The 26,946-nt window shown below is 42.7% G+C and overlaps 1 protein-coding gene across 2 annotated transcripts in view; it reads left to right on the top strand.

Annotated features, from left to right (window-relative positions):
- The window catches only part of RAD51C (RAD51 paralog C), a 67,525-nt gene extending 63,545 nt beyond the window's left edge, over positions 1-3,980 (top strand). For both annotated transcript variants that reach the window (XM_030186127.1, XM_030186126.1), the window contains one exon: positions 3,458-3,980. In XM_030186127.1, the coding sequence (XP_030041987.1) occupies positions 3,458-3,545 (88 nt within the window). In that variant the 3' untranslated portion in view covers positions 3,546-3,980. The remainder of the gene's footprint in view (positions 1-3,457) is intronic.
- The last annotated feature ends 22,966 nt before the right edge of the window (positions 3,981-26,946 follow it).

Genomic DNA, 26,946 nt, shown 5'->3' with positions numbered 1-26,946 from the left:
CTGTAGTTGATGATGAGGTTTGCACACATGTCAGGAGGAATTTTGGTCCACTCCTCTTTGCAGATCATCTCTAAATCATTAAGAGTTCTGGGCTGTCGCTTGGCAACTCGCAGCTTCAGCTCCCTCCATAAGTTTTCAATGGGATTAAGGTCTGGTGACTGGCTAGGCCACTCCATGACCCTAATGTGCTTCTTCCTGAGCCACTCCTTTGTTGCCTTGGCTGTATGTTTTGGGTCATTGTCGTGCTGGAAGACCCAGCCACGACCCATGTTTAAGGCCCTGGCGGAGGGAAGGAGGTTGTCACTCAGAATTGTACGGTACATGGCCCCATCCATTCTCCCATTGATGCGGTGAAGTAGTCCTGTGCCCTTAGCAGAGAAACACCCCCAAAACATAACATTTCCACCTCCATGCTTGACAGTGGGGACGGTGTTCTTTGGGTCATAGGCAGCATTTCTCTTCCTCCAAACACGGCAAGTTGAGTTCATGCCAAAGAGCTCAATTTTTGTCTCATCTGACCACAGCACCTTCTCCCAATCACTCTCGGCATCATCCAGGTGTTCACTGGCAAACTTCAGACGGGCCGTCACATGTGCCTTCCGGAGCAGGGGGACCTTGCGGGCACTGCAGGATTGCAATCCGTTATGTCGTAATGTGTTACCAATGGTTTTCGTGGTGACAGTGGTCCCAGCTGCCTTGAGATCATTGACAAGTTCCCCCCTTGTAGTTGTAGGCTGATTTCTAACCTTCCTCATGATCAAGGATACCCCACGAGGTGAGATTTTGCGTGGAGCCCCAGATCTTTGTCGATTGACAGTCATTTTGTACTTCTTCCATTTTCTTACTATGGCACCAACAGTTGTCTCCTTCTCGCCCAGCGTCTTACTGATGGTTTTGTAGCCCATTCCAGCCTTGTGCAGGTGTATGATCTTGTCCCTGACATCCTTAGACAGCTCCTTGCTCTTGGCCATTTTGTAGAGGTTAGAGTCTGACTGATTCACTGAGTCTGTGGACAGGTGTCTTTCATACAGGTGACCATTGCCGACAGCTGTCTGTCATGCAGGTAACGAGTTGATTTGGAGCATCTACCTGGTCTGTAGGGGCCAGATCTCTTACTGGTTGGTGGGGGATCAAATACTTATTTCCCTCTGCAGAATGCAAATAAATTCATATACTTTCCACAATGTGATTTTCCGGATTTAATTTGTGATGTGCTATCTCTCACTGTTACCAATAACCTACCCTTCAATTATGGGCTGCTCATGTCTTTGTCAGTGGGCAAACTTACAAAATCAGCAAGGGATCAAATACTTATTTCCACCACTGTACACATGCTTACTAAATCTTCTAGCAGTTTCTGAGCTCGGGGAGAACAGACATGGTTTGGCACAGTCCAATGATGACATCCAGTTGTATGACTTTAATATCTTGTCTACAGAGAAAACCTGTTACAGATATGCAGCTTTGTTTTTCTTTGAGTTTTGTGAGGTTATTTTGTTGTGGCCAGTGTTAAATTTCAGGATGTGTTTTCATTCTATACCCAATTGCTGCTCTGTTTTTAAGGCCAATGAGCAAAAGCCAACTGCACAGCCACTCGGCTGCAAAGTTTATCCAGAAACATTAATGAAAACAAGGTCCGTGCTATTTCCAGCTGCTCTGATCACGGGAGCATTTGTAATATTTCAGGATTTTGAATATTTTCTGTACTACATAGAGCAGACAATGTACTAGCTCTGTTCTACATTTCTAGTGAATGAAGCTGAGAAGAGAACAGGAAAATGCACAAGGTTTCTGTCCCAATTTTTTTTTCTTTAGTTGAGCAGGGTAGAGCATAGGGTTATCTTTGTGCTTTATGAAATGACCATTTTTTATTTTGAACAGAATGTGAAATTTCACAAGCTAAACTTAATGATTCCCTTGAACTGAATGTGACTTGGATTTGTTTAGATCTGAAACCATATTGACAAACATTCTACTGAAATGCTGCTGTTTTCCTGTATTTGATTTGATACATGCAAGATTTGATTGGGGTGAGGAATATCTAATAGTTTTCCTGGATATTTCTGCCACTTTTGACACAATCCATCATGAAATTTTACTAAGTTGGTTTTGTTCTTTAGGGATTCAGGGAATGGTCTTAGAATGGTTTCGTTCTTTTATATCGAAATGTTCTTTTCAAGTCTGGGTGATAACTCATCTTGGATACCAATTACTATGGGTGTACCACAAGGGTTCGTTCTTTCGCCTGTTCTGTTTAATATTTAGTTGATTCCAGTTTGTTTGTGTTCTCTCTAGTATGGATGTACAATACTGGCTTTATGCTGATGATTTTTCAGGGTTTTTATTTCACAATAAAGTGTTCTGTCTCTGACACTGTCTTTTTTGAAGACGTGCTTGTAGAAGTTAGGATTCTGGTTTAGCATCAATAGGCTGAAGTTAAATGTAGGGAAAATGCAGATGATGATGTTGAATCATTCACATCCTGAGCATTGTCTTGGTGCATTCAGCTTTGCAGATACTGAGATTGTTTTTGCCATCAAATGTAAGTATCTTGGAGTTCTGTTAGACTCTAAGCTAACTTGCAAATTTCAAATAAAGAATGTTATTCGGAAAGCCTTCTTCAGGTTAAGATTAATACATTTGAAGAATTTATCTGAGGTAAATTTCCAGACAGTCTTTCAAGCTTTGTTGTTATCTCTTCTGGATTACTATAACTCATTGTACTTGAGTGTCTCTAAATTGATAATTCATTCTCTTCAAATTGTGCAAAATTCTGCTGCTAGGCTTCTAGAGGATTGTCGAAATCTGATCACATTACATCAGCTTTGAAGGATTTGCACTGGGTTTCTATGCTTTAGCGGATTAGGTTTAAGGTGTTGACTTTGATTTTTAAGGCCTTGACAATGATGCACCTCAGGCATTAGCTTCATCTTTAAGATTGTATCAGCGATCTCGTAGTTTACATTCTGCTGATAAACTTTTATTGGATGATATTTCCATTAAGTGTGTTAGACAGGAATGCTTCAGATTGAAGGCGCTGCCTTTGGAATTCTTTACCTGTGAACATACATATTCTAACTTTGATCCTTCAGTTTAGGGAACAGTTAGTCATTTCTTTTTGCCTGGTTTAGCTTAAGTATTAGACTTGCAGCCATAAGTTTCTAGTTATGGTAAGGAGAGTTCATTTGATTCTTTTTTTGTAGTTTTTATGCATTCTGCTATGCTTTTATGTCTTTTATCGTGTATGTTCTTGATGTACTCTGCCTAGGACTAATGGATAGTGCAGTTTAGAAATGTTTCAAATAATTAAATAATGCTTATTTGTAGATATTTCTAAGTTAAAGAAGGATAGATGCTTCCCCCACCCCCGTCCCTGCTTCTTATCAAAGACTGACAAGTGTTTTGTTTTGTGGGTTTTTTTGTTTGTTTTTTTGCTTTCTGTTCCTGTCATTTATAGCCTCTGGGTTTCCGGGATGTGCCAGTTCCAAGTCCACATTTGTCCTCTTCACAATCTCAGACAAACCCTCGTAAACGGCCTCGAGTAGAAGAGGATGAGCTGTAATTGAGCCTTTTATTTGTACTTTGCCTGGTAGGATGTTAACTTGATGGATTCAGAGGCTCAGCTGCTGGCTATTCATAAGACTCCTTGTCAAAAAACATTTCTTTACCCATATTGGACCTTTAACGTCAAACAAACAATACGGTCAGTAAAATGCTGCTGGTCAGCGAAAAAAGTTCTGTTACTGGACTGTAAATTGGAGTAGTTTTGTTTAAGACTTGATATTTAATTTATTGAAATTTTTTAAGTATTAGCAAATGAAAGAACAGCTGGATGGACCATGAATGACTTCGTAAAGATTAAAGATGTGAGTGCTGGATGATGGTTCCCTGTTTCCTGGGCTGTTCAGAAGAAGCGGCAGACACTCCTGGTCTCTGACAATACTTCTCTAGTTTCCACCATGCTGGAGGCTGGACTAACAGTAGTCATTAACTTAGAGCCCCTCCAGTTAGTGCTGTCGTATAAAAGCATTCCTGGAATCCAGGCCAAGGTATGATAGTAAACAAGCATGCAGGAAATTACTTCAGCTCTTTTCCAGTTTAGAAATGTGTTCCACAGGACGTATTGGTAAATGTGTTGACATGCCCTCTTCCATTCTCTGAGAGTATTCTCTTACTTGTTGCCCTTGGAACTTTCCTCATCAATTCAACATCAGGAGCACAACAGGTAAGGCACATAACTGTGAGAGATGTGATTATCAATGGATTTCTAGGTCTGTATTATTCTATATGTTTTAGATATAAGAGCCTCTTGCACTAAACAATAAAGACTTTGAATTGGTTAATGATCTTGTTTTGATCAACAGTTTGCTTTAAGGCTTTTATAAAATAGGCACCCTGACAGCACACAAATGTTTACCCAGGCATTTTATAAAATAGGTTCTCTCTCTGCTCTGGCCAAACTCTGCCACTGGAAATGTCTACACATGATCTTTAGGCACATGTGAATAGATGTACCCTTGTTTTTTTTTCTTTTTCTTTTTTTGTTCTTTTTAAGTAAACCTGGCTTTCTCCATAGAAAAGTTTTCAAAATTTGCTCCCTCAGATGGTGAAGACCCTTTGTGCTCTTACGAAATAACATGATGTCCTTCAGAATGGATCTTGTATGCTAGCCTTGGGATCGTCACCCATTAAGCAGGACTAGGCAGTCCCCTAGTGCAACAGCTTCTTGGGGGAGGGGGTTTGCACAAAAATAGTAACTGCAATGAAAACAAAACCATATGTCTTGACAACCACACAGACTCAAAGAACCAATAGCAAGGAGAGTGAGCAGTTTTTGAACCCCTTTACCCAGATAAATCTTGGAGGGATGTTATTGAGGTGATTATGATTGTTGGCAGGGGAAAGTAGTACTCAAGAAGCCTAAAAGTTAATTAGTGTGAGGGGGGGGGGAGACATGTCTGAAGACGTTTCTAAGGCATCTAATACCTTTGCACAATATCAGGACACCATGCCAATATTCTGAAGAGTGCTTTTATTATTGTGGCTGCAGCATAGTCACATTTATTGTCAACACATACTTAAAAACCAACAATCCAATAATATTTCTAACTACTAACACTTACTAATTTCAAATGTAAGATGTCTTCCCCTCCCCCATTTAGATACACAGCACCTGCACTCATAGCATACGATATAAGTGTGATATAGACTAACCATGCCAAGATCCAGATTTGTTTTTGCATCATCCCCATTGTCAACCAGTAATGATAATTGCCCTTCCCAGACCTGAGGCTTATATTCAAGTTTGCATCCCTGGTAAGCTGTAGACTGTTGGCATGAAACCATAGCTTGAAATCTTAAATTAGAATGCATGATACAGTGATATAACCACTTGAAAACAACTCCCTGGGTTTAAGGGATCGTCAATTTGTTTCTAGTAATACTTACACTTTATAGGTTAACGGTCAGAGAAACTATCTGCTATTATATTTCGCCCCCCTCTGACTTACATATGCGTCGTTTTCTTTCCAGTCTCAGCTGTTTATTCCTCTTCTACCAGCTGATTGATTAAAGCCACTTTTAAAATGACAGGTAGATTACGGTACTTCTGGGGCCACTGTGTCTAGCAGTGAACTACTAATGATGTCATTCCACCTGCTTAATCTGTGATCGAACCCAAGATATTCAACTAACTTATTTTTTTTAACATGACCTTTGAAAGAATCATTTATGTTTTGAATGATATTTTTAAATTTCCCCTTCTCATTTGCCAATATCTCACTGCTTGATATCCTGTACAATAAAAGCAATCAAATGGTGATTAATCCAGATCATAGCCATTATCATCACCCCTTCACTTGACAAGGGTGTTCTTTATTCAGAAGAAAGACTGAGGGCTCCTTTTGCTAAGGGTCACTAACAGATTTAGTGTGTACTAGATAAGAAGCCCATAAAGCTGAATAGCACTTAACACACACCTTAGTAAAAGGAGCCCTAAATCTAAAGTGTCCTTTGAGTTGAGTAAGACCTTGGACTACTGTCAGAACCTCCCCTGAGCAAGAGGCTCGGCCCAGGGCATACTCAAGGTGGAAACCAGGCAGGCTCAGGAACCAGAGGTAGAGCAGGAATTAGGCATGGAGCAGGAATCAGAAATACAGTGGGAGCCAACTATGGTGCAGAAATCGGGCATGAGACAGAACCAAGGGTAGAGCTGGGATCCAGTGTGAAGCAAGTAGAGATGAACTGAAGCAGCTCAAGGAGCTGAGATAGTAGTAGACACGGGTCAGGCTCACTGAAAGCTGTTTAACCAGCAAAGGTATGTTTAGCTGGATTTTTTTATATACTGCCACTGATAAAACACGCTTCCATATCATCAAGCTGATCAATCCATAGACTGGTGGGTTGTGTCCATCTACCAGCAGGTGGAGATAGAGAGCAAACTTTTGCCTCCCTATATGTGGTCATGTGCTGCCGGAAACTCCCCAGTATGTTCTCTATCTCAGCAGGTGGTGGTCACACACAGCAGCAGCTCTGGCTAGGCCTCCAAGCCTAATCCTTAGGTTTTGTTGAGGCCTGGGGTTGAGGGCTCATTTGAGCAAGTGCAAACCTGGTGGTGCCAGGTCCCTCCTTTTCTCCCCCCTCCCGCTGGCTCCGTTTAAAAAAAAAAAAAAAATTTTAAACGTCTTTAAAGGCGTTTAATTCGACGTTTCTTTAAACGTTCATTGCAGCTACTCACTGGGACACCAGTTCGTTACAGCTCGGAGCGGCAAGCAGGTAATTTTACCTTTTTATAGCGGGCAGGGGGTTCCCCGATTCTTCTCCTCGTGGCATATGGCGTCGGAGGGCGAGGGCGCAAAGGGTCGCTCCCCGGATCGCTGGAGCGCTTCTAGAGGGGATGCGGGGGTTTTACAACCTGATTCGCCCTTGATGGGTGACAGTTTAGTGACCGATGAATGTCCCGGTCGTTCCTCCGGCGTGGCGGTTTTTTCCCGCCATAAACGCCCATCCCCCGCTCCTCGCCTCCGCCATCTTGGCCGGCCACGCGGCTCGGACGGCTTCTTCGTGGGCCGCCCTTGAGGTTGGAGACATTAATGCCATGAACGCCCTTAATTTGGGCGACGGCACAAGCGGCTAAAGTTAAGCGCCGTTCTTCCCGCGCGGCTCCTTCGCGGAGTTTCGCGCCGGACGCCATTTTGGATGCGCAGCATGTCTCTCCCCCGCTATTGCGAGCGCCGGTTGAGAGTGCGTCTAGGGCTGTTGCCCAGGCTGCGGAAGTGCACAGTCTGGGGGGTTTCTCCCCCGAGTTTGTTTTGCTGCTGCATCAGGCTTTCCTCATGCAAAACGCTGCCCCTGCTCCCTCTTCTGATAAAGAGGTTGAGGTTCCCAGAGGTAAACGCCCTCGGGTTGATTTCCAGGCCTTGGAGGACTTTGTCTCCTCCGATGTAGATGAGGGCAGCGTGTCTGAGGTCTCCCAACGGTCCTTTGCGGATTCCTTGGAGGAGATAGATCCCCGCTCGGATGGAGCGGATGACCCCTCTGCAGCGCGGCTTTTTAGCCCAGAGGATTTGCCCAACCTGTTTTTACAGGCCATGGACACTTTGAAGATTTCCTCTCCGGAGGACGTCTCTCCCTCAGCCCCTGTTGGCTCTGCCATTATGCTGGGGACGAAGCGCCCGCCTAGATCCTTCCACGTGCATGATGCCATGCACACCTTAATTGCGGCTCAATGGGATGTCCCGGAAACGAGCCTTAAAGTGGCTAGGGCTATGTCCCGCCTCTATCCTTTGGCTGTGAGTGAACGTGAGGCCTATCTGTGGCCTACCGTGGATTCTTTAATCACTGCGGTGACTAAGAAAACGGCGTTGCCGGTGGAAGGTGGCACGGCCCTAAAGGACGCCCAAGACAGAAGATTGGAGGCGGCCTTAAGGTCGTCCTTTGAGGCAGCTGCTTTAAGTTTGCAGGCCTCAGTTTGCGGCTCCTATGTGGCCAGGGCGTGCCTGACTATGGTGCAGCGGGCTTCCCCCTCGGATCTTTCCTTGAGGGCTGATTGGCCAGCCCTGGAATCGGGCTTAGCCTATTTGGCAGACTTGCTGTATGATGTCTTGAGAGCCTCAGCTAAAGGCATGGCTCAGACAGTCTCTGCGCGGCGGTGGCTTTGGCTGAAACATTGGTCTGCTGACCACGCCTCTAAATCCCGCCTGGCTAGATTGCCTTTTAAAGGCAAGCTGCTCTTTGGGGTCGAGCTGGACAAAATCGTGACCGATCTCGGCACGTCTAAGGGCAAGAAATTACCAGAGGTCAGGGCTCGGGCTAGTACTCGTCCCGGTACCTCCAGAGGACGGTTGCTGGAAGCCCGTCGGTACCGCCCGGGCAAGTCGGGTTCCTCTGCCCCCTCTTCCTTCAAGAGGAATTTCTCCCCCAAGCAGCATTCCTTTCGCAGAGACCGCCGTCCCGGAGGTGCTCCCTCCGGTCCTCCCCCAGGGTCTCGTACCCAATGACGGGGCCTTGGTCCACGCCCCAGTGCAGATTGGAGGACGGCTGTCCTCGTTTCTGGGCGAGTGGACCACTATAACTTCAGACGCGTGGGTGCTGGAAGTCATCAGAGATGGCTACAAGCTAGAGTTCTGCCAACCCTTAAGAGACGGGTTTGTACTCTCTCCCTGCAAGTCTCCGGTCAAGCTGTGGCAGTGCAGCAGACCTTGGACAACCTGATCCGCCTGGGTGCGGTCGTTCCGGTGCCAAAAAATCAGATTGGCAAGGGACGTTACTCCATTTACTTTGTGGTTCCAAAGAAAGGAGGTTCTGTCCGGCCTATCCTCGACCTCAAAGGGGTCAATCGGGCCTGGAAAGTGAGGCACTTTCGCATGGAGACTCTCCGCTCTGTTATAGCGGCAGTGAAGGCAGGAGAGTTCTTGGCTTCCTTGGACATCAAGGAAGCGTACCTGCATATTCCCATCTGGCCTCCTCTCCAACGCTTTCTGCGTTTTACAGTCCTGAGACGACACTTCCAGTTCAGAGCCCTCCCTTTCGGGTTGGCTACTGCTCCGCGGACCTTTTCCAAAGTAATGGGGGTCATAGCGGCCTTCCTGCTAAAGGAAGGAGTACAAGTCCATCCTTATCTGGACGACTGGTTGATCCGAGCCCCCTCTTATGCAGAGTGCGGCAAAGCTATGGACCGGGTAGTTGCTCTTGTGAGCTCCCTGGGATGGATCATCAACTGGAAGAAGAGCCAGCTGCGCCCGACTCAGTCCCTGGAGTATCTGGGAGTTCGATTCGACACCCAAGTGGGCAGAGTGTTCCTGCCAGACAATCGGATTGTCAAGCTTCAGGCTCAGGTGGACTAGTTCCTAGTAGCCTCTCCTATTCGGGCTTGGGACTACGTGCAGCTGTTGGGCTCTATGACGGCCACGATGGAAGTAGTGCCCTGGGCCAGGGCTCATATGAGACCACTACAGCTATCTCTGCTGCTGCGCTGGACTCCGATGTCGGAGGATTATGCTGTGCGCCTTCCCGTGGACCCAGCAGTGCGCAAGGCGCTGAGCTGGTGGACGCAGACAGACAAGTTGTCTGCAGGATTGCCTCTGGTGACCCCGGAGTGGATTGTCGTCACGACAGACGCCTCTTTGATGGGCTGGGGAGCCCACTGCTTGGGAAGGACAGCGCAGGGGCTCTAGTCTCCTGCAGAGGCAAGTGGTCTATCAACCTCCTGGAACTCAGAGCCATTCGGTTGGTGTTATTGGAGTTCATCCCGGTACTGGTGTTGTAGCCTGTACGGGTCCTGTCGGACAATGCCACGGCTGTGGCCTATATCAACCGCCAGGGAGGTACCAAGAGCGCCCCTCTAGCCAAGGAGGCTATGAGTCTTTGCCAGTGGGCGGAAGCGAACCTGGAGCAGCTTTCAGCGGCCCACATTGCCGGAGTCATGAATGTCAAGGCGGACTTTCTCAGTCGCCATACCTTGGAGCCCGGAGAGTGGCAACTATCTGCTCAGGCGTTCTTGGACATCATGAAGCGCTGGGGCCAGCCGAGCCTAGATCTGATGGCGTCATCGGCCAATTGCCAAGTGCCGCGCTTTTTCAGCAGAGGACGGGACCCTCGATCCCTGGGAGTAGATGCTCTTCTCCAACAGTGGCCGACACAAGAGCTCCTCTGTGTTCCCGCCCTGGCCCATGTTGGGCAGGGTGCTAGACCGGGTGGCAAAGCATCCCGGCAGGGTAATCCTGGTGGGTCCGGATTGGCCCAGACGTCCCTGGTATGCGGACTTGATCAGGCTCTCAGTCGACGATCCTCTGCGGCTGTCAGTGGAGCAGGGCCGGTTACATCAGGGTCCCGTGGTGATGGAGGATCCCTCTCCCTTTGGTCTTACGGCCTGGCTATTGAGCGGCAGCGTCTGAGGAAGAAGGGCTTCTCAGACAAGGTCATCGCCACTATGCTGAGAGCGAGGAAACGCTCTACTTCTACTGCTTACGCCAGGGTTTGGCGTATCTTTGCAGCATGGTGTGAAGCAGGCTCACTTTCTCCCTTCACTGCTCCAATTTCTTCAGTGTTGGCGTTCCTGCAAGAAGGTCTGGAGAAAGGCCTGTCGCTCAGTTCCCTTAAAGTCCAGGTAGCGGCTCTGGCTTGCTTCAGGGGCCGCCTGAAGGGTGCTTCCCTGGCTTCGCAGCCAGATGTGGTGCGCTTTCTCAAGGGAGTTAATCACCTGCGCCCTCCTCTGCACTCAGTGGTGCCTGCGTGGAATCTCAACCTGGTGCTAAGAGCATTGCAGAAGCCGCCTTTTGAACCCTTGTCGAGGGCATCTCTGAAAGACCTGACATTGAAAGCAGTCTTTTTGGTGGCTATCACTTCAGCCAGAAGAGTTTCCGAGCTCCAGGCGCTCTCATGTCGAGAGCCTTTTCTGCAGTTCACTGAGGCAGGAGTGACTATTCGCACAGTGCCTTCCTTCCTGCTCAAGATTGTTTCTCGCTTCCATGTGAATCAGCAGCTCTGTCTCCCTTCCTTTCGTAGGGAGGACTACCCAGAGGAGTACTCTGCTCTTAAATATCTGGATGTGAGACGAGTCATCTTCAGATACTTGGAAGTGACCAATGATTTCCGGAAATCGGATCATCTGTTTGTCCTGTTTGCAGGTCCTCGTAAGGGTCTGCAGGCTGCTAAGCCTACAGTGGCAAGATGGGTCAAGGAAGCCATTGCAGCGGCTTATGTGGCCGCGGGGAAGGTGCCGCCTATCCAGCTGAAGGCTCACTCCACGAGAGCTCAGGCGGCCTCGATGGCAGAGGCCGGATCCGTCTCCTTGGAAGAGATATGCAAGGCGGCAACTTGGGCTTCGGCTCATACATTCTCCAAGCATTACCGTTTGACTGTGGCTGCACGGGCGGAGGCCCGGTTTGGAGCTTCAGTGTTGAGGTCAGGGATTTCAATGTCCCGCCCTGGGTGAGTACTGCTTCGGTACATCCCACCAGTCTATGGATTGATCAGCTTGATGATATGGAAGGTAAAATTATGTATAATCATACCTGATAATTTTCTTTCCATTAATCATAGCTGATCAATCCATAGCCCCTCCCAGATATCTGTTCTGTTTTTATTCTGGTTGCATTTCAGGTTCAAGTTTAGTCTTCAGTTATTTCAGAAAGACTTCGTGTTCAAGTTCTTTCACTTGGATTCTTCAAGAGTTGAGACGAGTTTGTGTTACAGTGAGCTGCTGCATTCCTCTCCCCTCCGTTTTACGGGGCTGGATTGAGACATAAATTCTGCCGGCACTCCCTCCCGCTTCGTGCGGCTGTAGGGCAGCTTTGTACCCCTCCCGCTTCGGCGGTGTTAGGGTCAGTCAGCTCCTCCCGCGGTTGCGGTTGCAGGATAAGCCAGATCCCCCCGCATCGGCGGGTGTGGTGTCCCTCCCCCGCTCCGCGGGGATGAGCTGGACGGATTCCCCTCCCCCACTTGTGTGGGGATGAGCTGGGTTAATTCCCCTCCCCCGTTTCGGCGGTGGTGAGCTGGGCAGAGTGTCCCTTCGTGGGTGTAATTCTCTAAGTGCTGAGTCCTGCGGATGGAGCTTTGATATCGACATACTGAGGAGTTTCCGGCAGCACATGACCACATATAGGGAGGCAAAAGTTTGCTCTCTATCTCCACCTGCTGGTAGATGGACACAACCCACCAGTCTATGGATTGATCAGCTATGATTAATGGAAAGAAAATTATCAGGTATGATTATACATAATTTTACCTTCCTGCTGGTCCAGTGGGCTCCTTTTGGGAGGGGAGGGGGATTTTGCTCCTTGTCACACTTATAGAAACCAGTTGCTACTAAGCAGCTTCATGGCTCAGCTGCAAGTCTCCAGTCCTTAGCCCATGAGGGCACACATTCAGCTTCTGGAAAACTCTTACAACTGTTTGGAGTAACCTAAGCATCAACATATAATTTTTTTTTTTTTTAAATCACTAACCACAGTTCCGCATTCCGAATGTAAAATCTACACTAGTCAAACAACTACTTAGGTCTACTTTTAAGTGGAACTAATGAAAACTAATTCCATACGTTCTGGGTCTCCCTAGTCCTTGCAATTATCCAGGTTGACATGCCTCTTTGAAAATGAGGATAATGTGTTTTAATGTGGCTGGATTCAACTTCAGTGGCATTGTGCAAATTAGGATGCTAACTAGCAATGACTAAAAGTGTCAAGGGAGTCTGCTTGATTTGGGTGCCAGTTTTCTAATGCATGCAGCACTTATGAGAAACTCTCAACTGCTGGTTATTCTGCATGTAATAACAACTTGTACTGAAGTGCCATTATGATACCTGTCTGGTTCTGACAGTGCTGGGGAAAAATTGTTGACCTTGTGCTGTGCCCCTGTTCAGCAAAAAAAAGACTGCTTATAAATGTCGTACCATCAAAAATAAAATTGGCGCTTCTACCCCACTGCTGCTATTTTCTTTTCCTGCTGTAAAAAAAAAAAAAAATTTAAAAAAAACAAATCCACTTTGATGCAACTCTGGGTAGCATCAATTCATGAACAGCAACAACGATTGCAGCTGTAGATGCTAACAGGAGAGCGGGAAACTGTGGTTCACACTGCATTTAAGTTTAGACTTCAACATCCAGTGGTATTCCAACTCCTAACAACATTCATAGCAGAACTTGGAACGTATCGGTTTCCTGGAACTGAAGATAGGGCCAGTAAACTGGCTTTGTTCTACCATGGAAATCCCTTAAAACACGTGGAGGTAGATTCAGTAAATGGTGCTCAAAAATCAGCACCTGTTGTGTATGCCAGCATCCAACTCATGGCAGCCGTGCTCGTAAATGGAGCCAAAACACTACACCCAAATTTTTGAACTGCCCCTAACCCACCCATGCCTCTTCCCATGGCCATGCGCTATTTTGAGTTGCATGCTGTGAGATTTAGATGCCCAATGTTATTGACTAGCAGAGTAAGTTGCAAGGACTTTTGCTCTATTCCTCATTTTTCTTTTAATATACATTATGTTCTGGAACTCTCTGCACAGGCATATACATGTCTCTTTCGATATAAATAAGAATCCATAGGTTAATTTTTTCCAGTGGAAAAGATTCTTGTTCAATATATTAGAGGTACCATTTATTAGAGATCACCTTTTTTGAGTAAAATCATCTCCCCTCTTATTTGCATACATCCCTTTTCTTTTTATTAAGGGTACTCATTCTGTGTACATCTTTTGTAATATTCTTATGTTCCTGCTTGTTTATCCCATCATTTGTTGTTAATGTATTGAGATTTTTATTATGAGTATCTTATAGACACTTATTGATTGATTTTGAAATACTTAATTTCTGAAGATTGAGATCCTTTTATTTAAAAGGTCATTACATCTCTTTGTCCTGCCTTTCAATTGATTATGCCACCTATATATGTATTTAAATTATTCATGCACTAAAACAATTTTTTGTCATGCATTTTCTGAAACTACTGTTTTTTATTTATGCACTGTTGGGGCAAGTATAATTATTTGATTTTACTTTATCTTCAGTGATTTAGTTGTTCATATTTTTACAATTATATTTGTACTTTATTTTTAACTAGTTGTGTTGTACTATTTTTATGTATGTATTGTATTCATATTTTTGCAATTATATTTGTACTTTATTTTTAACCATTTAGTTGTGTCATTGTACTAATTTATTTAATTATTTATTATATTATTCATTGAATATATATTTGGTTTTAGATTCCTGAGGCAGGCCTTTTGGACTGCAACACACAGTTGTGTTAGAGTCTTTGATCAATAAATCTTCTTGAGCATAAGATTGTCCTTTTTCATCTTTGGAGTCTGTGGTCTTTTTCCCACTATCTCCCTCTCCTGTTTGTGTATTCCCGTAGGATCTTGAGTTCTTAGCTTTTTGTGGATTTTTGTTGGACCACCCATGCCTCTCCTGTGGCCATGCATTATTTTGAGTTGCAAACTGAGATTTAGGTGCCAAATGTTATAGAATAGCGTGCAGACAGATGTGCACACAAATCCTAATTATTGTCAATTAACATTGACTCATAGCTAACAGCTCATTAACTAATTAGCTTACGCATAAGTATTGCCATACTGGGAAGGACCAAAGGTCAATCGAGCCCAGCATCCTGTTTCCAACAATGGCCAATCCAGGTCACAAATACCTGGCAAGATCCCAAAAATATACAAAACATTTTATAGTGCTTATCCCATGCATCTTGGATCTGATGTTTGTTAAAACCTGGGGCCTTACCTTGGATCTTTGCTTTCAGAGCCCAAGATATGTTTGAGAAAATAAACACACAACACAGGTTACAAGTATAAAATAATAGCTCAGGTTTTAGGACAGACCATCATGTATCTGCAAACCCACCTGCTTTACTAGACTGGCTTCTAATCCCTATTTCAGTTGAGCTGTTTTTATTAGCAATTTTCAGGATACACATTCCCATGATAAGATAATTGGCAAACAACACACTTTTACTTTCTTGCCCACATCTATCCTCCTTTGGCTTAGCTACACACACTTTGCTCAGTTGCCTTCATGACTTAGGTTTCAGGCCGTTGCTAGTACATTTATTATCCTCAGCCAAATATTCACAGCTAATATCCTTCAAGACTACTCTTTTTGGCTTCAGCAAAACTTAACAATGCCTCTTCATTCTATGCCTAACACAGACTTTTTCCTTTCTCCCTCATACGCTACCGGATCCCAACTCTCCAGTTATCCCTGGTCCCCTCCAGAGCCCTTACAACAGATTCATACCCAAATGTGGGCAACCTTAATAGGATCCGGGGGATGGTCCTTAATTCCAGATGAATTCACCCACAAACATTCATCTTGATCCTCTCATTGCTCCAGGCCTATCTGCTTTTCACACCATAAGTCACTTCACCCTATAAGTAAATCTGTCTCGTTAATAAACCATGCCCCCTCTTCATACCTTTCTGGGACAGAAATCAAACTGAATATATTCTTTTATCAGAGACTTCTGTTTTCCCTCTCCCCCTTGGCTCGCATCCCCCAATATATTCATCTTGGTTCAAAGAAATGTAACCAGGGCTCTGAATCCTTCAGTGAGAAGACAGAGTGGCTACTGTTGTGATGTTGGGGTACTGACTGAATAGGAAAATATCAATAGGAATCTCATTTTCTGTGTTTGTGCAACTCTGCTACAACTGTGACTATATGGTTCTTGTAACTGTCTGGGCAGTGCTGCATCCAAGTTTGCTTTTTAGCCATCTTGCTGTGACTTTCTTCAGAGTGATGCTATGTGGTTCTCGATCCATATTCGTTAATGTCTGTCCAATCACAATTAAACTTTTTAAGGCAGGAAAAATCTATGTTCAATCAATTTCAAACTCTTGAAGGTGGGAAAAGTAGGTGCTCTCTGCCCAGTCAAGAACCACTACAGAAAAACTGACACACAAACCTACCACACTGCATCCCCCTGTAGAAAACACAGCAGCATGGCTGAAATTTTGGTCAAACAGACATCGGCAAGACCCAAGACACCAGCTATGGCCGCATGAGAGAACCAATTGCTATGCGCTCTTAATGATAGTTTTGTATCTGATAGAACTCATACTGATTAGCAGAGGAAAAATAAAATTTCATTTACAGACAGCATCAGTTTCAAGACATAAGGGAAGATCACAGTCATCAGGCACGTATAAAATAGCTAGAAACTGCGTAGAGATAATGAGGATTACAGAAAGTTCATTGCCACATAGCAAGCAGTGGAGATGCTTTTTGCATCTATTTCTGTGACATCTTTGCTCAGTTGTCCTCATACGTTTCTGCCTTAGGGTAGGACATGTATTATAAACATCAGTTAATGGTTGTGAAGCCTCATTTTTTTAAAAATTAACATATATGCGAGGACAGAGGCAGCCATGGTTCCAGATGGAAGCTGGCAGCATCATTTTACAAAAGTAGTGGTGTATATACACCCCCCCCCCCCCCCCCAACAACAATATCGAAAAGAAAAACATAGGGAAGGTGACATCTATATGTAGCTATTTAAAGATACTATACAGCTACAGAGGAAGGGTGGCCATGAACAAGGGGTATGGAAACGCATGCAGGCTCGTAGAAGGTGGAAATACATGTAAATTAGAGTACAACTATGATCTACACATGGCAGCAGAGGGGAGAGTAATTTCTATGATGCAAAGAGCAGCCTCCTGGCACACTGGTACTCTGCCTGTGAGCGCACATTGTTCCACCTGGGAGACAGGATGGGCTATGCTGCAGACAAGAAGGTCTGGGAAACAATCTGGATGATGGTAGCCAAGTAAGCACCAACATGCCACCATGCCCCTTTACTAACTCCTGCCAGATACCCATAGAGCAGAGGGATACTACCTATGGGAATGGCACGTAGGTGCCGAACTGCCAGAAATATTCTGCTATTATTTATTAGATTGTGCCATAGTGATTCTGGATACTGAACATCTCAAGGTACTAATGCAATACATGAACACTTTATGTTCAAAGAACCATAAAACCATAGATTGAGGCCACATGTATACAACAGCCACAATAAATCTGGCATGGATACCTAAACATGCAAGGCATACAGACAACCCTCCCACACCCCACAAAAAAAGATTGTGCTGCATGCCACAGTCATTACTATGGCTGGACAATGTAATGTACACTGTACTCATCATCATACAGAGTAATATTAAAATATAGGGATAATATACAATGAACTACATCCAAATGGCTAAGGATTAAACAATGGCCAAGTGTTTAATTGATGATTGGTTGAACCCAATAAGGTTTAATTTTGACAGGAGATGGCATTGTGACATGGTTGAAGTCTTAGTCACCATCTTGATACACTCAAAGCAAACTATTGGTCCACACCAAACCACACACAGGCAGTCCTCATTTCTAATCAGTGTTTGCTATTGTTTTGGGTGACTCAATGTGGTGGCAAGCTCTGCCTACTGGCTTCAGGCCAGATAATGGGCCAAGCACACTCCTTCCATCTCATGTCAAACCTCCTTGGTTGAGCTCACTAAGCTTAAAATAAATTGATAGAAATGATTAGAATGGAGAGACTGCTTAACTGGATCCCAGTGTTAATGGAGGGATATAAAGAAATATGGGAAGACCAGTTTGGGAAGTATTACCACCTAGAGCACATAGTCTACTATTAAATAGATAATATGTAGAATTTATGGCTAATATGAGTGGTATGAGGAGTGGGGTATGTGGGAATCTGAGTAGATACAAGTTTGAGAACTCCAGCAAAGAACAAACATGAGTAAGCTTGTTCCATATTTTGCTTTGCTTGGGGAGGGTAGGGAAGCATGAGGGTTCTCCACAGTGTGGTGTGAAAAGAATAAATCATGTCTAGGGATTGCTGCGCACATCACGAATAGGTCCCTGAGTTCACACACCTTTTATCTGTGGTAATGAAACTGTCAGACTAGGAGAGAACTATGATAGATAAAGATACATTTACAAAGCAATACAGACTAGCCTATCTGGACACAGACAACAATCCGGCAATTCAACCTAGTAGATGATTATTTATTTATTAGGATTTATTTACCACCTCTTTGAAGGAATTCACTTAAGTCGGTGTGCAGTAAGAATAGATCAAACATGAGCAGTAGGCAATTAGAGCAGTACAAATATTCAAACAACAATACAAAGTATGGCATGGTATACTACTTGCAATGACAACACAATATGTACTAGAAAATTATAGTTGGTGGTGAGGGGTAAGGCAAAGTTGTAACATATAGATGAGTAAGAAAGTAGGAAGAATTAGAAAGTAAGGTGATTGATTTGAAGAAAGTTGCACGTGAGTTCAGAGAGATGGTTAAATATTATCTCAGCTAGGGAGGGAGTGGATAAACATGTCCCACTGCAGTATGTGCAGCCCGAGTCAATCCTTGTGTGTGTGAGTGAGACAAGTTAGTTACGTCTTCCATTAAAGGCTTGGTTGAAGAGCCAAGCTTTCACCTGCTTCCTGAAGTAGAGGTATTCTTCTGTTAAGCTGAGCCTTTCAGGCAATGCATTCCAGAGCGTGAGGGCTACTCCGGAGAAGGCTCACTTGCGGGTATCACATCGTGTAATGTCTTTTGGAGAGGGTGTAGTTAGTGAAAGTCCTTAGGAGGACCTTAGTGTCCTTGGTGGTGTGTGGAGGATCATCCTATTCTTCAGATACTCTGGGCCATTTCCTTTCAGGGCCTTGAAGATCAGACTTTTAAATTTAGCCCTATATTGTACTGGTAGCCAATGAAGTTTTTGCAAAAATGGTGTGATGTGGTCATGTCGCTTGCAACCTTCTATGAGTCTTGCTGCTGCATTCTGAATCAACTGGAGCTGGTGCAGTTCCTTTGTAGTCTGACCATTGTATAATGCATTGCAGTAATCCAGTCTTGATGTTGCCATGGCATGCACAACTGGGATAAGATTTACCTTCTCGTTGTAAGGAGAGAGGCAGCATAGGTGTCGCAAATAGTAGAAGCAGCTCTTGAACGTTGCTTGGATTTGGGGAATCAGAGTAAGTGTTGAATCTAACTGTATTCCAAGGTTCCTGATTTGTGATTTGAGGGGGTGTTCATACTTCCTAAAAGGGATTTTGATGTCGGGTATGTATCCATTTGTGTTAGGGACCCAGAGAAGCTCAGTTTTACTTGGGTTCAGGCAAAATTTGTTGTGTTTAGCCCATTCTTGAATTGATGTTAGACAAGTGATCAGTTTATTCAAGGCTGTAGGTAAGTCAGGTTCAATGGGTATGAGTAGCTGCACATCATCCACATAGATGTAGAACTGAGTGTCAATTGACCGAATCAGCTCAGCTAGTGGCTTGAGGTAGATATTGAACAGAATAGGTGACAGTATCGATCCTTGTGATGATGGCAGATAAAGACCTGTACGGTCCACCCAGTCTGCCCAACATGATAAACTTGTAGCATAAGATATAACTGTAGAAGTCTGCCCAGCACTGTCCTTGTTCTAAAACGTCTGAAGTTGTTATTGAAGTCCCATGCCACCCCATCCATATCTGTCCAGCCACAATTAGGGCACAGACCATAGAAGTCTGCCCAGCAATGGCTTTGCTTCACAATTACTGGTGTTGCTATCGCTGCTAAGCTTCTATGGATCCATTCCTTCTAAACAGAATTCCTTTGTGTTTATCCCACACATTTTTGAATTTTGTTACTGTTTTCATCTCCACCACCTCCTGCGGGAGGGAGGGCATTCCAGGTATCTACTACCCTCTCCTTGGAAAAAGTATTTCCTGACATTATTCCTGAGTCAGCCCCTCTGCAACCTCAATTCATGTTCTCTAGTTCTACCACCTTCCCATCTCTGGAAAAGGTTTGTTTGTAGTTGAACATCTGTACCATATCACCCGTTTCTCCTTTCCTCCAAGCTATACATGTTCAGGCCATCAAGTCTACTACTAATAATCATTTCTATATTGCTACTAGATGTATGCAGTGCTGTACACATTCTATGCAGGTACTTTCTCTGTCAGGGCAATAGAGGGTTAAGTGACTTGCCCAAGGTCACAAGGACCTGCAGTGAGAATTCCCCAGGTTACCAGGATCAAAGCATGTTGCACTAACCAATAGGCCACTTCTCCATACCATTTTTTTGTCACTTGTCTCTGAAACATTTCAAGTCTTTTTACATCCTTAGCCAGATATGGTCTCCAAAACAACATAATACTCAAAGTGTGGCCTCACCAATGACTTCTACAGGGGCATCAAAACAGTACCAAGATCTCCTCCACCAAAGACAAGTGCGGTCAGCAATTGTGCATAAATTCATGCTGATGTATATGCCACCATTTAGATGTTCCACTCTTGATGTGCATCAGCTTTGTGGAATACATTATACGTGTATAGACCTCAATACCACCCATGCCACATCCCTAACACATATCATCTAAATGTGGATATCTCAATGGGGTTAGCGCATCCTTGTGTAGATTGCAGTCATTCTGAAATCACCATTTCCACATGGATGTCACTGTCACAAGTTCATACCAGCATTTCCATGTGGAAATGGCACATAGGGCTTCTTTAAAAAGGGCCTTAATGTTGTAATTAACATGTATAATGGAATCCATCCATACTATTTTAGATGTGAACTTCATAGAGATTTTATGAAAGTTTTTAAGGACCATATAGTACACTAATAGCTTTGCTATCTTTTATCTTGGGGAGCAATACCAATCTGTGAAGGCCATGATAAATTCCATTACAAATGAGACCTTTTGTGTTTCTGGGTGTGACTGCGTCTTCATTTCCAGACTACAAGCTATTTGAACGTTTTCTTCCATATTCAGTACTGAATGATAATGTAATGGAAAGCTCAGGATGTTTCCTAAGTGATATCCTCGCACATTAGGGATATTATCTAACGACATTAGCTGTAGAAAGACCATGACTTGGGATTTGTCTCCCGAGTGTAAGGATTTAAACCTGTAAACTGGACAAGTAATACCAAAACCTCATTGCACTACATGAAGATTTAATCCTTACAAAAAGGTTTTTTTTATCACTGAAGGATCTTTTAGCCTCTAAAAGACCTTCATTATTTCTATCATATGAAATAATAAAGGAGTACTGAGAATTTATTATTTTGTCTTATAGCTACTGGCCTTGTACAGGTTTCAGTGAGATACCACCTTGAGTACTGTGTCTGGTTCTCTCACAGAATATCCTTTAAGCTTCTGTCAGTCCACAAAATACGCACCTCTCGTATCCCATTATACCTCTCTTGTTTGTTGATCCTGTACACTTCAACTAGAACCCTATGCTTAACTCAGATCTACTTGTCATACCCTGTTTTTGAAATATCTGCTTTGACTCTATAGGCTCATAAATATTTAGTGTAACAGTGCTTACCTTCTGGAATGTACATCCCTTATCTATTTGCTTGGTAGAATCCCATATTAGATCCAAGTAAAGTCTTAAGACCTTGTTGTTTAGGGATGCTTTTGACCTATGATCCACCATCTTGCTGCCTGCTGGACAGCTGAGCCTAGGGATTAGCAACTCGATCTGCTCTCCTCTCTTTCCTGTTTTTAGATGTATTTCTTTTCATATCTCTAGTGTGATTTGATGTACTATGGTAAACTTCCCAGAAAAGCCTCTCATTGGGCAGTATATCAAGCCTAACAAATTTGAAACTTAGGACCCCCTTGTGCAAAAAAAGCCAGTGAGAAGGTTGAGGCAATTCAAAAGAATTCTACAAATGTGGCATGTGTCCTGGCCCTTATATTGCAAGATCTCTGGAGTTTAAAGTTGTGTTCTTTAGTAGAAAGGAGAGAATAAGGAGAGGTGATTAAACTGTGCTAGATATTTAAATGTTTGTAACGTTTTCAGTAGAATGTGAAAGTCAATGACAAGGGATCATTGTGTGGAGGTGGAGGTTGAAAAATAATTTACATTGAGAGATAGACACCTTGAACCAACTTTCAGCAGAGTTAATAGTGGGAGGGAGCAACTTAGTCCTTGAGGGCTGCAAGTGTGATATGGTTGTTGCTATTAAAGGTGGAATATAAAATGTAATAAATCAACCCATTCAGGTTTTCAGGATTTACGCATTGACTATTGCATCCATTTGCATAGTATAGATGCAATGTATGCAAATAGTTCTCATGCATATTCAATATGAAATTTCTGAAAATCTATTTGAGAAATTAGTTTGCCAATCTCTGAGATACAGGAACCAAAACAGTGGCAGACACAGAAGAACCTTCCTGGCAGGGTAGAGGAAAAGACCACAGATCAAATAAAATCTGCTGCAGAAAAATAGGCAAGCAGAGTGGGTGAACCAAGAAATTCTTAGCTGCTAGCTGCTTTTTTCATCTATCTCTGTTCCAGTGAGGTTATGAATGCATCCCAGGGAAGTATGCAATTATGTGCATGCATGATTTCCTGCATAATTCATGAAGGGTGCACATAATCATGTAATTCCATATAACTTACCAAGAGATCACCACCCCAGGATGAAGGAATAATACTGCTTGTGAAGTGGCTCACAAGCAGCATTATTCATTTACCACAGGAGTCGACAACTTGTAGTACTGAGATACCACAGGTTGGAGAGTCCTGTGATAAATGAATGACGCTACTTGCAAGCCATCTCGCAAGCAACGTTATTCTGTTGGCCCGGGGTGGTAATTTCAAGGTGGTGTAAGCAGGATTACATGATTAAGCATACCTTCACCTGCCTTTTACTGCATCTTGATAACTTCCCCCTTGGTCTTTATCTTTTATCACCACTTCATGTTTTTAGTGTATATGTTCTCTACACATTTAGTATCTCTCTGTACTGTCTCTGCTAATCTGTGTTTTCTAAATATGGTACAGGTATAATGAACACCTGCTCCACCATTGAGCGGTATAATGGAATCCGGTGGTTCACTATATTTCCAGAATTCCTTAGGAAGCGTACCCACTACAGTAACAAACGCACTCAGTCTATATGCTTCTTCAGTAATCACTGCTTTTCTTCAGCCTACACTGAGTTGACCACAAAGATAAGGTACACACTGATGTGAGATTTTTAACACTTTCACTCTTTCAGGGTTAAGTTCACAGACTACCATATTTGTACTACCACTACATAGTTATAGAATACTCCTATATGTACATACTTAACAGACATCCCAAATCATATCTATTCAAATATGCATTTGACAGTTAAAAGTACTTATGCTTGACAGACACAGTCGAGGAGGCTCAATCCAGGCTGGATAGTGTAAATAATTCTCTACTTTCCACTCTCCTTGATTATGGTGTAATTTCCTATTCCAAATTTAAATAAACTTGGAAACTGTCCCCTCTAGTCAACAGACACTGAGGACAGATGAAAAGTAAAAAGGACACATTGATTCTGAAGTGAGGCCCCCTCTGTTTTTCTTCCCTTCCCTTACATTAAATAAAATTGACTGTCAAGTGTGTATTTCAAAATATAAAAGGAAGTACGGTGGAGGAGGTCAGGACCAGAGCCAGGGAAGGGAGAGTCAGGACTGGTGCAAACTTTGTTACCCAAATCCAAATGTACACATTGCTTAATTTGTGAATAAAAAGGAAGCTGGTATGTACATATATTTTCGAAAAAAATCGATTATTTAAAAAAAAATTAATTAAACATTACTAACCATAGTACTAATAAATTTGCAACACTTGGTTCATAATTAGGGACCAAACAACAGTATTGTTCTCAACTAACACATCGATATATAGTACTGCAGTCATTAACAAACATTGTTTCTTGCGATCACATCCTTCCAGTGCTGTTCTTTATAACTAGAAGGTGTGCTGATAGGGAGGCTCTCCAAGTATTTCAGATAACCTTTTCACCCAACTTATAAACACTTTAGCATGAATCCTGCAACATGTTGAAATTCTTCTATATGACACTGAAAATAATGGCAGATAAAGACTATACAGCCTATCCAGTCTGCCCATCTATATTTTATTTATTTTGTTTAAAACAAAACTTGTATTCTGCTTAATCCATGGTTCTTACCAGGCCAGCAATATAAAATATCTTGTTTCTGTATTCATCCGATCATATCACATGAGGAGATGGAATATCAAACAATTTCTTAGTTCCTGATCTTAAAGGCCAATTTGGTCAATAAATATGAAGTCTAATACTTGTTTTGTCAAGATCTTAAAAACCAAGCAAATGATTTAAAACGGGACCCTATACATGATAGGTAACTAGTGTAAACTTCTCAACACTGGAGTGATGTGTTCAAAATGATTTGTCCCTGTCAGAACCCTAGCTACTGAGTTTTGAGCTGTTTCTAATACTTTAATCTGGGTCTTTGAAAGTCCAAGTAATAACACATTAGTATAATCAAAACAAGCAGTAATTAAACTCTTCACAACAGTTCTAAAATTATTCTTAATCAATAAGTTCTTCAATCTTCTTACTAGTTGTAATTTAAAATAACTCTAATATTAATCTTCAACAAACGCTCTCTCATTGTCAGACCGTCATCAAGCACGACCCCCAAATCTCTCAATTTCCGAACAATAGGTATTGATTCATTATCATACTGAAAAATTGTTGGAATATCAGGTGACTCATAAGTTGTCAGCAATTAAATCTGAGTTTTATTAATATTCAATTTCAAACTGTTTGCAGACATCCAACAATTCACAGAGCACATGATTAATTTCAACTTATCAAATATATCTTGAACACTTTTCTCAAATGGAATTAAAAATTTATGTCGACTGCATACAGTCTGAATTGAATTCCAAAACAATTTAAACCTACAGCGAGGTATTAAAAAGAATAGGAGACAAGCATGATCCTTGTGGGACACCTGTTTCTAAGAACCTACATTTTGACATATCCTCGCCTTGTATAACACAAAAACCTCTATTTTCTAAGAAATTTTCAAACCATCTCAAAACTATACCACGTATTCCAATTGCGTGCAATCTGTTTATCAATATAGTACGATTTATAGTGTCAAACGTGGCAAGAACATCTAAAATCACCAATAGAAAACACTGCCCAATGCTAAAACCAGTATGAATTATTTATTGCATTTGTATCCCACATTTGCCCACCATATGCAGGTTCAATGTGGCTTACATATTGTTAAAAAGTCGGTTACAACATTTAGATTTGTAGAAGTCTAGTACATAATACAGAAGTGTAATAAACATCAGAGACAATAATAAAGTCTCAATATCATGGTGTGAATGAAAAAGAAACTGATTAGAATCCAAAATCAGGTTCTGATCAAAAAAGTGCACCTTTGCAGAATTCAGATCAGCATTTTTATTCTTTATTAATGGTCGTACATCAGCTTTTTAAAAAGTATCAGGAACTGTGCCTTTGACAAAACATTTGTTTATAATTTTGCCAATCACAGGAATTGTTACTTCCCTCAGTCTCTTGGTCACCAACAGTTGACAAATATCACTTCTACAGGTACTATTGTTTACTTTAGAAAAAGTATGTCTAATCATTTCTTGAGATACGTCTGACAATGTATTCCACAACTGTCTTGTAATGGGGTGTAATTCTCAAGTGTTAATTTTGATTGATCAAATTGATCTGTTATTCGTTTTACTTTTACCAACAAATCTATTGATAAAATCACCTGGATTTACACCTTTTATTGGTGTAAATGGATGCATGTAGTTGTAGGCGCTGGGATATCAACTAAGCATATTCTATATACAGCACCTAAATCTAAGTGCCACTTATGGAATTCGCTTAGGCGGAAATGTTTACTGCACGGATTTTTTAGGCGCCATACATAGAATCTGGCCCTTGGCGCACTATAATTTTGATGTGCTAACCAGTTAGTGCAGGAATGCCCCCTAAAAAAAATGATTTTGTGTGCATTTTAAAATTACCATTTAATGCTGTACCACATCCCGCAGTAGTCCATTCTATATAGTGCACGTAGGTTTAGGCGCCACAATCGGCATGGATTCTATAATACCGTGTGTAACAATTGGCTTAACAAGCAAATGAGTGCTGATAACAGCACTTAACAAGCAATAATGAACATTAGCATTGATTAGAATTTAGGTGCAAACTCGCTAAGCGTATTCTGTAACGATGTGCTCCAAACTTCTAATGCATGGAGGCAAAAAGGGGTGTGGTTGTAGGTGGGGAAATGGGCGTTCCAAAGTTTAGGCGCCTAGTTATAGAACATGGCCCAGTGCGCCTAAATCTACTGAGATTTACGCCAGGTTTTTGTTGATGTAAATGGATGAGTGCAGATATCGCTGCTGAAATATCAACTAAGCATATTCTACAATTGGCGCCTAAATCTAGGTGCCGATTATAGAATACACTTAGCACTGATTTCAGCGCTGATTTTTAGGCACCATATATAGACTTTCCTCCTTAGCGCCTAACAGAGCTCAGTAAAAGGGCCACTTAGTATGTACACCGCTTTGGATGATGCTGTGGTACAGCACCAGGAATGGGATATATAAGTACTTTTAAATAAATGAAAATTAAATTAAACTACCTAAAAGAAATAAAGTTTCAAGTTTATTTCAGTTTCATATATTACAAATCATCAAGATCAACTAAGCAGTTTATAATATGAATAAGAAGGAAAAGAGACTGACATACAAGGGAGTAAAGAAGATATGACAGAACAAGTTACAATTCATAATAGAGGGTTAAGAAAGCAGAAAGGTCAGGTTGTATCTTGTGGTTCTGTTGTGCATCCCACACCTTCCAACTCCTGTGCACCTGGCACGCACTAGGGGACAGATCTCAAGAATAATAGAATGCTGAATAAAGATCTTTTTTTCCATGCACAGTCCTAAAATCTGGAAGTTAATATCCTCTGTAAGCATGGTATTGGAAGCTATATGGGCTCCATCTGGAATTACAGACTGTAGGCACTGTCCACTCACTTTTAGTGCAGGTTCATCATCAAATGATGGTATCTCTGAGCATGAAAATTATTGCCACA

This window comes from Microcaecilia unicolor, chromosome 13 (assembly GCF_901765095.1).
Source record: "Microcaecilia unicolor chromosome 13, aMicUni1.1, whole genome shotgun sequence".
Lineage (NCBI taxonomy): Eukaryota > Metazoa > Chordata > Amphibia > Gymnophiona > Siphonopidae > Microcaecilia > Microcaecilia unicolor.
This window is presented reverse-complemented; position numbering and strand designations above follow the sequence as displayed.